Source organism: Panthera leo, chromosome C1, assembly GCF_018350215.1.
Source record: "Panthera leo isolate Ple1 chromosome C1, P.leo_Ple1_pat1.1, whole genome shotgun sequence".
Taxonomy (NCBI): Eukaryota; Metazoa; Chordata; class Mammalia; order Carnivora; family Felidae; genus Panthera; species Panthera leo.
The window spans coordinates 536,392-549,155 of record NC_056686.1 but is presented as its reverse complement, the minus strand read 5'-3'; the positions used below and the strand labels follow the sequence as shown (position 1 = coordinate 549,155).

At 62.7% G+C, this 12,764-nt stretch overlaps 2 protein-coding genes and 1 long non-coding RNA gene across 7 annotated transcripts in view; 1 reads left to right on the top strand and 2 right to left on the bottom strand.

Annotated features, from left to right (window-relative positions):
- The first annotated feature begins 647 nt into the window (after positions 1-647).
- TMEM240 (transmembrane protein 240) overlaps positions 648-12,764 on the top strand; it is a 13,368-nt gene continuing 1,251 nt past the window's right edge. The window contains exons 1-4 of one of the 2 annotated variants that reach the window (XR_006205843.1): positions 648-752; positions 1,112-1,218; positions 5,507-5,715; positions 6,241-6,491. Coding sequence is in view for 1 of the 2 variants with exons in the window: in XM_042951111.1 (XP_042807045.1) it covers positions 696-752; positions 1,112-1,218; positions 5,507-5,715; positions 6,241-6,389 (522 nt within the window). In the remaining variant the exon portion in view is untranslated. Of the gene's footprint in view, positions 753-1,111; positions 1,219-5,506; positions 5,716-6,240; positions 7,040-12,764 lie in introns of those variants that run through there. The other variant, XM_042951111.1, reaches the window with a different exon arrangement.
- Positions 1,877-5,615, bottom strand: LOC122227007. The gene is made up of 2 exons (XR_006205844.1): positions 5,535-5,615; positions 1,877-5,416 (listed from the first exon to the last, which is right to left on the bottom strand). It is a non-coding gene; the product is annotated as an uncharacterized LOC122227007 (long non-coding RNA).
- LOC122227005 (ATPase family AAA domain-containing protein 3) overlaps positions 7,109-12,764 on the bottom strand; it is a 22,964-nt gene continuing 17,308 nt past the window's right edge. For all 4 annotated transcript variants that reach the window (XM_042951106.1, XM_042951107.1, XM_042951110.1 and 1 more), the window contains one exon: positions 7,109-7,973. In XM_042951106.1, the coding sequence (XP_042807040.1) occupies positions 7,830-7,973 (144 nt within the window). In that variant the 3' untranslated portion in view covers positions 7,109-7,829. The remainder of the gene's footprint in view (positions 7,974-12,764) is intronic.

The following is a 12,764-nucleotide window of genomic DNA, read 5'->3' as shown; positions in this document are numbered from 1 at the left end:
CCCGGTGCCTGGTGCAGACTCCTCAGGGAAGATGGGCCTGAGGCTGGCCCTGCCGCCACTGTGGGGCACCCTTTTGGTCTTTGTTGGGCCATGTGGCCATGGCTTTGGAGTGACCTCCCTGGCAGCTCCCCAGCGGCCCTGCAGGGCGGGCGCTCCACCAAAGGCAGGTACTTGCTGGAGGAAGCCGGGTGCCAACCAACCTGCCTGCGGCCCCGCGACCCGGGAGGAGGGGTCTTCGGTTGAGCGCTGGGGCGGAGGGCCCGGGAGGGCGCAGGGCCCTCCCCAGGAACGACCGGTCTGGTCGGGACTGGCCAGACGGGGACGAGATCCCGCCCTGCGGTCCCCGGGGAGGGGTCCGGCCGACGGCGCGGGGCGGGGCGGGGCGGGCGGCGCGGCCCCTCCCGGGAGGCGGGCGCGGAGGGCGGGCAGGCAGCGGAGGCCGGAGCGGCGCCGAGCGCGCGGAGGGAGGAGGCCGAGGGCGGAGCGGAGCGCGCGGGCGCGGCGAGCGCGGCGGCCGGGCGGCCGAGCGACCCCGGGAGCGGCCGCGTCCCCTGCCCGCCCCGCCCCGCGCCTCCTCCCCGGCGGGTGCGCGGCGGGCTGACCTCTGCGGAGGCGGCGGGGGCCCAGCATCGGGCCGGGGCCGGGAGGGCGCCGGGGCCGGGGGGCGGCGCTCCGGCCCGGCCCGGCCCCGCCCGATGTCCATGAGCGCGAACACCATGATCTTCATGATTCTGGGGGCGTCGATCGTGATGGTGAGCGGAGGGGCTTCCCGTGCGCCCGCGCCCGCCTCCCGCGCCCGCGCGCCGCCTCCCCCACCTCCCGCGCCTTGTTTACCGGCCCGCGCGGCCTGCGCTCCCCTCCCGGGCTGCCCCGCGCTCCCCATCCCCGGCCTGCGCTCCCCATCCCGGGCTGCGCCGAGCTCCCCCTTCCCGGCCTGCGCTCCCCATCCCGACTGCCCTGAGCTCCCCGATTCTGGGGCTACCCCGGGCACCCCTACCCCTGGCCTGCGCTCCCCCACCCTCAGCGCGCCGCACCCCTGTCCCCCAACCCCCGCCCCGGGGCCCCGGCCAGGCCCCGCTCCTCGGCGCTGACCGGTCATGGGCTCTTCCAGGCCATCGCGTGCTTGATGGACATGAACGCACTGCTGGACCGATTCCACAACTACATCCTCCCGCACCTGCGGGGCGAGGACCGCGTCTGCCACTGCAACTGTGGCCGGTGAGTCCGCGCCCGGTTGGGCACACGCGTGATCACACATGTGCGGCGGCGGCGGCGGCGGCAGGGCCCACTGGGGCGCAGGCGAGCCCCAAGCGGGCCTGGCCGCAGGACTGCGCTAGGCCCGCGGGGGGAAGGACTAACCAGCCTCCGCTGGGCACCTGGGGATTGGCCAATCGCTTTCCAGCAGGGGGAGCATGCCCGGGTAGTCAGGACCCCCTCCCAAAATGCCTTTAGAGAAAGGGCCTGTGCCAGGGCGATGAGCGGAATGGGCCCTGGGCCTCCGGGTCCAGGGCCTGGAAGCCAGGAGGGCGACAGTCCAGTCCTGTGTGTCAGGAAGGATCCTGCGCACGGCCGTGCCCACAGAGTACACCATCCTCCCCGGGCCCTGCACTAATGTTCGTGAACTTTCCTGCGAGCCAGGTACGGGGAAGTGCAGAAGGTCAAGGTGGGCAGACCATCTGGTCCCACCCTCTCCTTAAACAGAGGAGGGACTGGGGGAGAGCTGGGTGTGGCTTGCTCAAGGTCATTCAGAGAGGGATGGGAGAGCCCAGGCCCCCACATCCACCGTGTGAACGCCCCCATTCTGTGCACATGTAGTAATGGAGTCTTCCTGGCCATGCATGTTTGTACGTCCATGTACAAAATAAACATCTTCTCATGAGACGCGCATATGTGTACTGTCTGTGCATATACATGTGCGTACACATAGCACACGTACACATTCGCATGCACGCCATCCCCACAGGAAGCCCTCTTGCCGGGACCAAAAAAAGCAGAAAGATGCTTGGGTGGGTAGAGACTCGCCCAAGGTCACACAGCTAGTAAGGGACGAGGGGCGTGGGCCCAGACGCTGTGTTCCTCACCCTTGTCCTGTACTTCTGCTCCACGGACATGTGTGCGCACACAGTGGGTGTGGGGGGTTGTGTAAGAGAGGATAGTTTCGTGCCTCACTATGCATGCCACGTGCCCGTGGGTGCAGACCGGTGTGTGGAAAGCAGAACACAGACGTCCAGGAAGGTAGAGAGGGGCGTGTAAATGACCCTCACGGGTGCTGGCCAAGAACCGTCAGAAGCGTTTGCTGGGCGGGTGGCTGCTCTTTCCCAGAGATCCCTGTGTTCCTTCCGGGTGCACGCGGCCCCAGGCTAAGGAAAGGCACAAGGTCAGCCCCGCCACCTCCTAAGACAGCCACGGCCACGAGTGGGTATAAACCGGGGCGGTCTCGAGACCCTCCCGGTGGCTGGCAGTGGGCGCCCCGTGAGGCCCGGGCTCCGAGCTCCATAAACGTCAGGAATGCACATTTTACGTGTGTGTGGGCCATCGTGTTATGACCAGCGTGTAAGTGCCTGTGACCTCCCGCCGAGGGCCCGTCTGGGCAGACGGGCTTTGCTTTCCGAGCGTATCTGCCCAGGGTGTGTGCGCGCGTCACCCGTAGCGTCCGGACTCAGGTAAAGCGAGTGCCCACGGAGGTGCGGCGGGAGCTCCTGGTCCCGTGTGTGCAGGTCAGCGTGTCCGTGGGTGCAGAAGACACGGAGAGTCACACCCGCCGCAGTTTCCGGGTGCGCATGTCCACGTGTGTGCTGTGTACACATCACCTCATACGGGATATGTAAATTCAGTGTGCGGCGTGGCACGTGTGGACGCCATGTATGTGGACGCGCGGCACGTGCGGATCATACAGTGCGGCAAAGCGGGTGCTCCGTGTGGGCGCAGCAAACGTGTCTGCAGAGAACAGTTTTGCACGCGAGGGATCCGTGTGTAAACCGCGCACACGAGCCGCCACGGCGGACTCCCCGTGTGCAGTGAGCAGGCCGCACACCCACAGAGGATGGCTGTGTGCAAAACTGAGTGCATGCGCACGTCCATGTGATACGCACCGTGCTCGTGCCCGGGCAAGCATGCACACGCACAGCGGAGCTCGTGGCCTGAACCCCCGTATACACGCCACGTCCTGTGCATGTGGCCGGCGTGTATACACAACATGCATCGGACCGCAGGCAGACACAGGCAGCATGCGTGGCCCAGACAAGACCCATGTGTGTACACATCGTGAAAACGCGTGGGCACACGGGAGACCCGAGCCCCTGTCCCCAGGGGCCTGACTTGGAGGAAGGAGGAGGGTAAGGGGCAGGGAGGAACCGCAGAGGCCAGGCCAGGGCCGGGGGCACGGGTTGTGACCTCCGACCCCCTGGAGGTCCCGAACCACCAGGGCTAGTTGGGGCCCTGGCCTCACCCTGCCCCAGGGCACCGGGGGCGTCTCTGGCTTCCGTGGCAGCTTGGTCTTCAAGCTCCCCGCCTTGGCCGGCTGCGTGTCCAGGGGCACGAGGCAGCATGCTGAGGAAGGCCCCGCCGGGGGTCTTCTGGGGTCTACCCAGAAGGCTGGGTAGAGCAGAAGGCGACCGTGCCGCTCCCTGTTAACAGCCCCGGTGCAGCCTGCCCGGCCCGGTGCGTCCCAAGTGACGGGCACCTCGAAAGGGTCATGAGTCTGCTCCTGGGCAGCCGGCAGCGGCTGCACATTCCGGGTGGTGATTAACAGTCTTCCGCCGCTTATTGGTGACTCATGGTGGCTCCTGACAAACTGTCAACAGAGGAGCAGGGCCGTCCTTGCCGACTGACTCCGGGCTGGTGGCCCCTGCTGCTCCGTGGGGCTGTGGCCGAGGTGGGACCACTCGGGACATGCGGAGCGGGATGGCCTCCGGGAGTTCCCAGGAGGAGCAGGAAGGGGTGTGAGCAGAGGCCTGCCCGCTGCCATCCCTGCTGGGCTGCTGCCGGGAGGAGGGCACTGTGTGGCCGCCGCTGGTGCAGGGACATCAGCAGGGAAGGAGCAGCAGGGACCTGTGATCAGGGAAGAGCGGTGCGGTTTCTGGTTTCGAGACCGTCCCTCTGGGGGGCAGCGAATGTGGCCAGTCGAGGGGTTGGGGTGGGGAACAGGGACCTGTGTTGGCTGAACACCGGGCGGAGGTGCCAGTAACTGAGGGGAGGATGGGGAGGGGTTTGGGGAGGGAGGAGCTATTTTTAGGTGTGAGTTTGAGGTGTCTGTAGATCCCACGTGGAGACGCCACACAGGCAGCTAGAGCTCAGAACAGACGTGGGGGGCAGCGGGGACTTCAGGGGGGTGGGGCTGGAGAGTTGGAGACCAGCAGAGGGGCTCGAGGAGGAGGGCCACCGGGAGAGGTGGCCTCCTGGGCAGAAGGGCCCCAGAGTGGTCCCTGCACTGCCAGGCAAGAGAGAGGGCTGCAGCCGGTGAGGATGACAGGGGCCAAGGGTGGGCCCCACGGTCCCTCTCCTGGGCTCTCCTGCAGGCCGAAGCAGAGGTGGGAGTGGGGACGGGCCTGGGTCGTCCTGGGTGCTTATCTCCAGGATAGAGCTGCCTGACCCAGGACCTCGGGAGCCCCGAGGGCTTCTTGGAGGAGGAGGGAATCCAGACAGGCCCGAGGCTGGAGAGAGCCTTGTGGGGAGAGTTCAGAGTTCCGCAGAGGTAAGCAGGGCTGCAGTTCAGAGGGCTCAGCGGCCCGGGGCCTGGCCAGTTGAGGGAAGGGGGGCTGAGAAACACCGCACAGACCTTGGTGGACGATGGAACACGTGGGAGGGAGCCCCGGAGAGCTGGAACATCCCAGGAGCAGCCGAGCAGGGCATAGACGTGCGGCTCCGAGGGGACACCGGCAGGAGAGCTCCCCCAGGAAAGGGGGTGGGAGACGGACACCCGGCAGAGCCCCGGGAGCCTCCCCTCCGGCACAGAGAACTGAGGAAAGGGAGGTGCCCGCAAAGGGTGGAGAAGGAAGACCAGAGGCCCAGAGCAGGGCTGACCCACTAGGCTCTCCGCAGAGAAGGTAATGAAAGGACATAGCCAGTGGGAGGGGAGGACAAAAGAATGGACCCCTAGGAACCAGCAGGCCCCCGCATCCGGCAAGTGGGCTGTGACCCTGCCACCAGATGGGGACACCGTGACCGGGGCCTTCGCACTGGAACAGCTTGTTCACCTGCGCTGTGTTCCCGCGACCCCCGCAGGGTTGCCTCTGAGCCCCGGGGCAGGAGGAAGGAGGGTGATACGAGGGGCAGGCACATCCCTGGCCAGGCGCGGGGCTTCACTCTGACCCCTGGCCTCGCACACTTCCACCCGCTGGGCAACCTCCGGCCGGGACTGGGCCCTGGGCGAGTCCGCTGGCCCCCTCCTGACCTCAGCTCCGCACAAGGGCTGCTTCTAAGACCAGCGGGGCGAATGGGTGCCGCTTACCGCCGGGGTCGCTGCCCGCCCCGCGGGAGAGGTGCCAGCCCGCCCTGCCGCCCCCAGGCACCACATCCACTACGTAATCCCTTACGACGGGGACCAGTCGGTGGTGGACGCCTCCGAGAACTACTTCGTGACAGACAACGTCACCAAGCAGGAGATCGACCTCATGCTGGGGCTGCTGCTCGGCTTCTGCATCAGCTGGTTCCTGGTGTGGATGGACGGCGTCCTGCACTGCGCCGTGCGCGCCTGGAGGGCCGGCCGGCGCTACGGTGAGTGAGGGCGGCCCCACCCCCCCGCGACCCCGCCTCCACCCCAACGGCCACGAGACCACGCCCACTCCGCCCTCTCCGGCTCCGCCCGACGGCGCCCCGCCCCCGACAGACCACGCCCACCGAGCCCTCCCTGGCCTCGCCCCGGCCAAGACCCCGCCCCCATCTTCTCCCTCGCCCGGCCACGCCCCCGCCCACCGTCCGGCCACGCCCCCACAGGGCACCGCCCTGCCTCAGCCGCGCCCCGCCCAGGTCATATCCCCAGCCCGGTCACGTCCTCACAAAGACCCCGCCCTCTCTCAGCCGCGCCCCGCCCAGGTCATACCCCAGGCCGGCCACGCCCCTCAGGAGACCCCGCCCCGGCCACGCCCCCGAAAGGGTCCCGCCCACTCACCCTCTGCGTCTATGCCTGGCTCCGCCCCGCGCCGCCGATGCTTTTCCTCGGCCGCGCTCCCAACCCGCCGCGCCTCTCCCGGGTCCGGGCCTCCGACCCGACCGCGTTCTGACACCGCCCCTGCCCCGCAGACGGCTCGTGGACCTGGCTGCCCAAGTTGTGCAGTCTGCGGGAGCTGGGCCGGCGGCCGCACAGGCCCTTCGAGGAGGCGGCCGGCAACATGGTGCACGTGAAGCAGAAACTCTACCACAACGGCCACCCGAGCCCGCGGCACCTCTGAGCCGCGCGCAGGACTCGCGGGGCCTTCGGCCAACGCGCCCACGCACACGGGACTGGACGGCCACCCCGGGCCAGGGCGCCCGCCGGGCGTGTCCAGCGGAAGGTGCTGTCTCCTCTTCTTTTTATAAAAGGGGGTCGGGGCGGGGCAGGCTGCCGGCCTGGGGACAGAACCCCGGCCGTCCGGCCGCATAGGGCGCGGGGGCCGGGACGGCGGGCCCCGAGCGGGGGCGCGCGCACCTGTACGGGCGGCCGGGACCACCTGCTCGCCCCCGCGCACTGCAGTCTCGCTTGCGCCTGGGCTGGGACCACGTCTGTTACTTAAACCCGGCTGCTCCTCGGGGCCAGTTCCGGCAGAGGGAAGCGAAGCCGGGAGAGGGTCTTGACAGGGAAGGGGGCCGGCCCCCGGCCGCGCCCACGTCTGCACACGGGAGCATGTGCATGGGGCGTGTGCGTCCGCGGGCCGCACTGGGGGTGGGGGGCGGGAGACAGGGGTCTGGGGGAGGCCCCGGCCTAGCAGCAATAAGGCCCCTGAGCCCCACTGCGGCAAGTGCGGCCACCCTGCCCAGGGCATCCCCGGTCGGGCGCCTCACTGTGACCCCTACCCCTGCTGGTCAGTAAATTCTCCAGAAAGCTCCAGCCTCTGCCTCTTCTTTCATTTCTGAACCTGTGACCCCCTTCAAGCCCCCGCCCGTTGAAATCAGCCATGAGATACACACGTTGTGAGGTATCCTGTCAGAGTTTTTATTAGATTCTGGATAAAAAGACCCCCACCCAATGGAGGGAGGGCTGCAGATCCTGTGGACTAGGGCAGCACCCCCCCCCCCCCCCCATGGTCCTGGCCAGGGGGTCTTGGGCCTCGTGGGCAACCCCACCAGTTGCTGGCAGCTAGTTCTTATCCCCGGGGTGTATCACAGTCAGACGTGTGCAGGGTACGTCCTCCTCCCTAGCACAGGGGAGAGCAACTCCCACCAGGCAGCACGGGGGCCTACTCTGCTCACCCCTCACCTGCTGGGTGGGCCTGGGTAGGGTCAAGCCCCCCACGCGGGCCCAGCTCTCTCAGCCAGGTCCCCTGTACTGCCGGTCACAGATGCAGCAGCTGGCCACGGGAGCTTAGGCAGCTTGGACACTGTCCCTGGGCATGGGGACAGTGGCTTCTCCCCCACTCAGCCCGGCTTGGAGACTCCCGTCTCCCGGCTGTGTCCTGGGGGGCAGGGGGCGGCCCCAGCCCGGCAGAGAGAGGAGCCAGCCCCGCCACAAAGACGCCACAGCTGCGGCTGGTCCCAAGCAGAGGCCTTCAATGCTGTCCTGGCCCTGACTGGAGAAGTACTTAAAACTGCTGAGGTGGGCGGCTGTGTAGGCCCGCCACAGGGAGAGGCGGGCATCTTGGGGCTTCTTCCCGGCAAAGCCACCTGGCTTGCGTGCCCCAGGTACCAGGGCCAGTTCACGCAGCCTGGCCACCCTCAGGCCTGGCTCCCTCAGCCTTCAGCCACTGCATCTTCTGCTGGTGCTGCTGGATGGCATCCTGGACCCGGGCATCCACCATGGCCTCAGTGAGGACTCCATCCTCAGAGGCATATGCCATGGCCTGGCAGAGAAAGAGAGTACCGATGTGGGGCACCCAGAGGGTCTGCCCGAGGGGCAAAGGGTCGCCCAGCCTCAGGCTTTCAGCGCCCACCAGTCCCCAGGAACGGCCCGCCCTGCAGGCCAGGGCCAGACCCAGGGATGAGGCAGCCAGGCTGGCCCCACCCTGGAGAATCTGACGGCCTCCTGTGGGGCGGGGGCCAAGTCCACTACCCTCAACCTTGGGCCTGCGCTCCGTCTCAGGAGGGGCCTGGCCTCACAACACACACGTGCCCACGGGCCCACGGCACATGCCTTGCTTCCCTGTGCGTGCTCACGAGGGAACCCACAGCCGCGGCAGCTGCCGTCCCCGCGATGCCCGCGGCCCTGCCCACATCCCCAGTTGGCACCAGTGCCACATTCTCACATCACTGAGTTTCTCAATGACTTTCTAAAAATAGAAGGTCTGAGGCCAGCTGTCAGGAAGCAGCTCAGCGCCCCCATCACAGGCCTGGAGGGCCTCTACCCGAGACTGGAGCTGGCTTCAGGGCCAGGGCACACGCGCCACTGTGACACCGGAGGGAGGGCAGAGCCCCTAGGCAGAGCGATCCCAACCTGGTCAGAGAGTATCCCACCAGGCCCAACCACCCCCAAAGCACACTGGGCTCCGTCTCTCACGAGCCCCCGCTGCCCAGGGCTCCCCAGCCCCGAACCGGGCCATGCGCACGGGTGGAGGCACCGAAGTGTGCCGATCAGATCAGGCCCCAGGGTGGTCCACGTGCCTCGGCTACCAGGCAGGTCACCTACGGCCAGGCCGCCACCCCTCCCAGGTGACTCACTGTCTCACCTGCTTCCTGTCACCCAGCCTGTCACTCTGACCGAGGTGGCTGTGCGGACGGCCTCAGCATTCGCCGGGCAGGGGGCCAGAGCCAGTTCACCTGTCTCTCTCCAGCTACCTGAGTGGCCTCGGCCCATGTTGGGCACTGTGAGAAAGTCCCTGCCATCTGAGATGGCCGGTCACTTTGTTCACACAGGCCGGCCCTACCCTTAGGACACGGCCACCCTCAGGACCCCGTGGCCAACCATGGAGCCAGGGGGCTGCAGGGGGAGCACACAGGCTCAGAAGAGCAGTGAAGGAGAGGCAAGAGGGGACCGCCAGGGGAGCACACCGGCCTAGGGGCCCACGTGGGTCAGGGCCTGGAAGTGGCTGGAAGCTTCCCTGGTGGGAAGGTAGAGGGAGTGCAGCAGCCCCTCTCGGAATCCCACAGCTGCCCAAGGGGGGCTGGGCCCCTGCTGAGGGATGGCTACACTTGGCGATGGGCTTCCGAGGAAAGGGGGAAGCGGTAACTCTGCATGGAGAACCCTGGCGGGCACCACTCTAACCAGGTCAACATCCCTGTGATGTTGTACGGCACTAGGTGCCCCCAGACCGGAGGCCATGACCAGGAGGACACCTCATCGCTGGGGTCTTCTCCCCAAACCCACAATCTTGGTCTAATTGTGAGAAAAACATCCGAAGGAGAATCTATGTAACGCCTGACCAGCACTCCTCAAAACTGTCAGGACCATCAGTAGCCAGAAACACCTATCTGTGGGCTGTCACGGCCTGGAGGGGCCTGAGGACACAGGGCAACCGAATGAGACGGGGGACTGTGGATGGGGTCCCGGAAAAGACGAAGTCCGAGTGGAGTCAACACTGACGTGGCAAACGTGCCTCGGGAGAGGGGTCAAGAGGGGTCACTCATACACGGTGGGGGAGGCTCCGCGCTACCCTTGCAACTTTCCTGTGAGCCGGAAATTACTGAAACAGGAACCTTCATGAAAGAAAGGAAGGAAGGGAGGGAGGGAGGGAGGGAGGAAGGAAAGAAGAGAGAGAGAGAGAAAGAAAGAAGGAAAGAAAAGGAAAGAGAGAGAGAGAAAGAGAAAGAAAAAGGAAGAAAGAAAGAAAGAAAAAGAGGAAGAAAGAAAGAGAAAGAAAGAAAGAAAGAAAGAAAGAAAGAAAGAAAGAAAGAAAGAAAAAGGAAAGTCCTGGACTCAACGGCTTCACCAGTGAATTCTGCCCAACGCTTATGAAACGGATCCTTCTCACACTTTGCCAAAAAACCGAAGAGGAAGGAACACTTCCTAATTCATTCTGAGGCCAGCATAACCCGGACAGTAGAAGCAGATAAAAATACCACAATAAAACTACAGACCAATACCCTCTATGAATATTGATACAAAATTCTTCAATAAAATACCTGCAAACCAGATTCAGCAGCAGGTTGAGGAGATTTACTTCTGGAATGCACGGATGACCCAAAAGAGGAAAATCAATCAACGTGTCACACCACACAAACAGAATAAAGGACAAAACCCACACGATCATCTCAAATTGATGCAGAAGACGCATTTGACAAAGCTCAACACCCCTCCTTGGTGAAAGCGCTCAACCAACCAGGAACAGAGAAGATTTTCCCTAACGGTCTAAAGGTCATATACGAAACCCCCACAGCAAATATATTATCAATGGTGAAAGGCTGACCGCTTTCATCTGAGGTCAGGAACAAGACCGGGACACCCGCTCCCACCACTTCTATTCAGCACGGTACTGGGAGTCCCTGCCAGAGGAATTAGGCAAGAAAAAGAAATAAAAAGGATCCAGTTTGGCACGGAAAAAGTACAATTATCTGTTTGCAGACAATATAATCTCATATGTAGTAAATCTTAAAGATCTCCTCCCGGAAGTTAAGAATAACGCATTCAGGAAGTTTGCAGGAAACAAAATTAACACACAAAAACCATTTGTCTTTCTATGTCTTTCTATATCATGATGAACAATCTGGAAAGGAAATTAGAAAATTCCATTTACAACAGCATCAGAAAGAATCAAATACGCAGGAAAGTAACTTAACCAAGAAGGCCAAAGAGTGGTATCTTCAGAACTGCAAAACACTGCCGAAAGGAAAGAAATTAAAGACACCAAAGTTAGGAAGACATGTGCATCATGCGTCATGACATGTGAGTATGTCAGTCCTACCTACCCAAAGTGGATCCACAGAATCATGCAACGCCTATCAGAAATCCCATGGTGTTTTTGGCAGAAATCAAAATCCATCCTAAAATTCATTCAGAATCTCAAGGGAGGCTGATCGGCCAAAACAGTCTTGAATAGGAACAGATTTTCAAGTCTCAAATTTCCTGATTTTTAAACCCACTACGGGGGCACCTAGGTGGCTCAGGTGGTTGAACATCTGACTCTTGACTTCAGCTCAGGTCATGATCTCACGGGTTCATGGGTTTGAGCCCCGTACTGGGCTGTGTGCTCACAGCCCAGAGTCTGCTTGGGATTCTCTCCCCCCCGCCCCCCTCTGCCCTTCCCCTGCTTGCGTGCACTCTCTCTCAAAATAAATAAATACACTTAAAAAGAAAATCTACTACAGAGCCGCGGTAACACAATCAGAGTAGTGCTGAGGACGGTCATCTAGACAGATGAAGTAGGACTGAGAGCCCAGAAAGAACCCTTCACATGTGGGGCGAGATGGTTTTCAACAAGGGTGCCACGCACATTCTAATGGGGAGAGGACGGTCCTCAACAAATGATGCTGGGACACAGGACGTCCACATGCAAATAAAGTTGGACCCCTAAATAACAGCACACACAAACTTAACTCCAGATGAATCAAATACCTAAATGTAAGATCTCGAAGTACAAAACTACTAGACGAAAGCATGGGGGAAGCTTGCCGACACTGGATTTACTGATGATTTCTCGGCTATGACACGGCCAGCATAGGTAACAAACACGAACCGGACTTCATCAAAACTCAAACCTTGTGTGCATCCAAGGACACTATCGATGGAGTAAAGAAGGCAGCCCACCGAAGGTCAAGAAATCTTTGTAAATCACACAGCTGATGAAAGGTTAGTATCCGGAATACGAAACTGCTAAAAGTCAACAAAAAACAACCCGATTCGAAACTGGGCAAAGGACTATCCATACAGTGTCTATCCATATAGACACTTCTCCAAGAAGACACATGCTTGGCCAGAAAGCACACAAGATGCTGTCACTAACCAGAGGGAAATGCAATCCATGTTACGAGGAGACACTTCACATCCCCCAAGACGGCTGCTATCCAAACTCGAGAAAACAAGTGCGGGCGAGCGGGGCGAGGGACCGGAGCCCGCTGCACAGCTGGTGGCGACGGGAAACAGTGCGGCCGCTGTGGAAATGGCCTGTCAGCTCGGCCGAAACTAAAACCGGTGTCATCGTGTGACCCGAGAGCTCCACTTCGGGGTGTACGCTCAAAGGAGTGAAGAGGGGGGCTCCACGGAGACCCCTGCACACCCATGTTCACAGCAGTTACTATTCACGACAGACGAGAGGTGGAAGTCACCCGGCGTCCGTCTCGGGGGATGAGCGGACGAACAGAGCGAGACCGGCCCACTCGGCAGATCACCACTCCGCCCTGAAAAGGAAATGCTGGCACCTGGTCCGGCACGGACGGACCTCGAGGACATCACACCGAGGGCAGTCCGTCACGAAACGACAAATCGTGCGTGACTCCCCTCACATGTGGGATCTAGAGCGGTCACGTTCGGAGAGAGCGGGTGCCACGGCCTGGGCCACAAAACAAACAAACAGAAGTAACGTGGGCTTCGGGGAACAAGTCCAGCCTGGAAGCAGGGGGAGGCGTGCAGGACAAGCCCCACGAGCACCCTGAGCCAGAGGGCACGCCAGCAAGGCCACCGCACCCCTCCCAGATGCCGAGGCCCGAAGCACCCTGGTTCACTCTCCTCTCCCATGAGCACGACAGGACTCCCGGACACATGC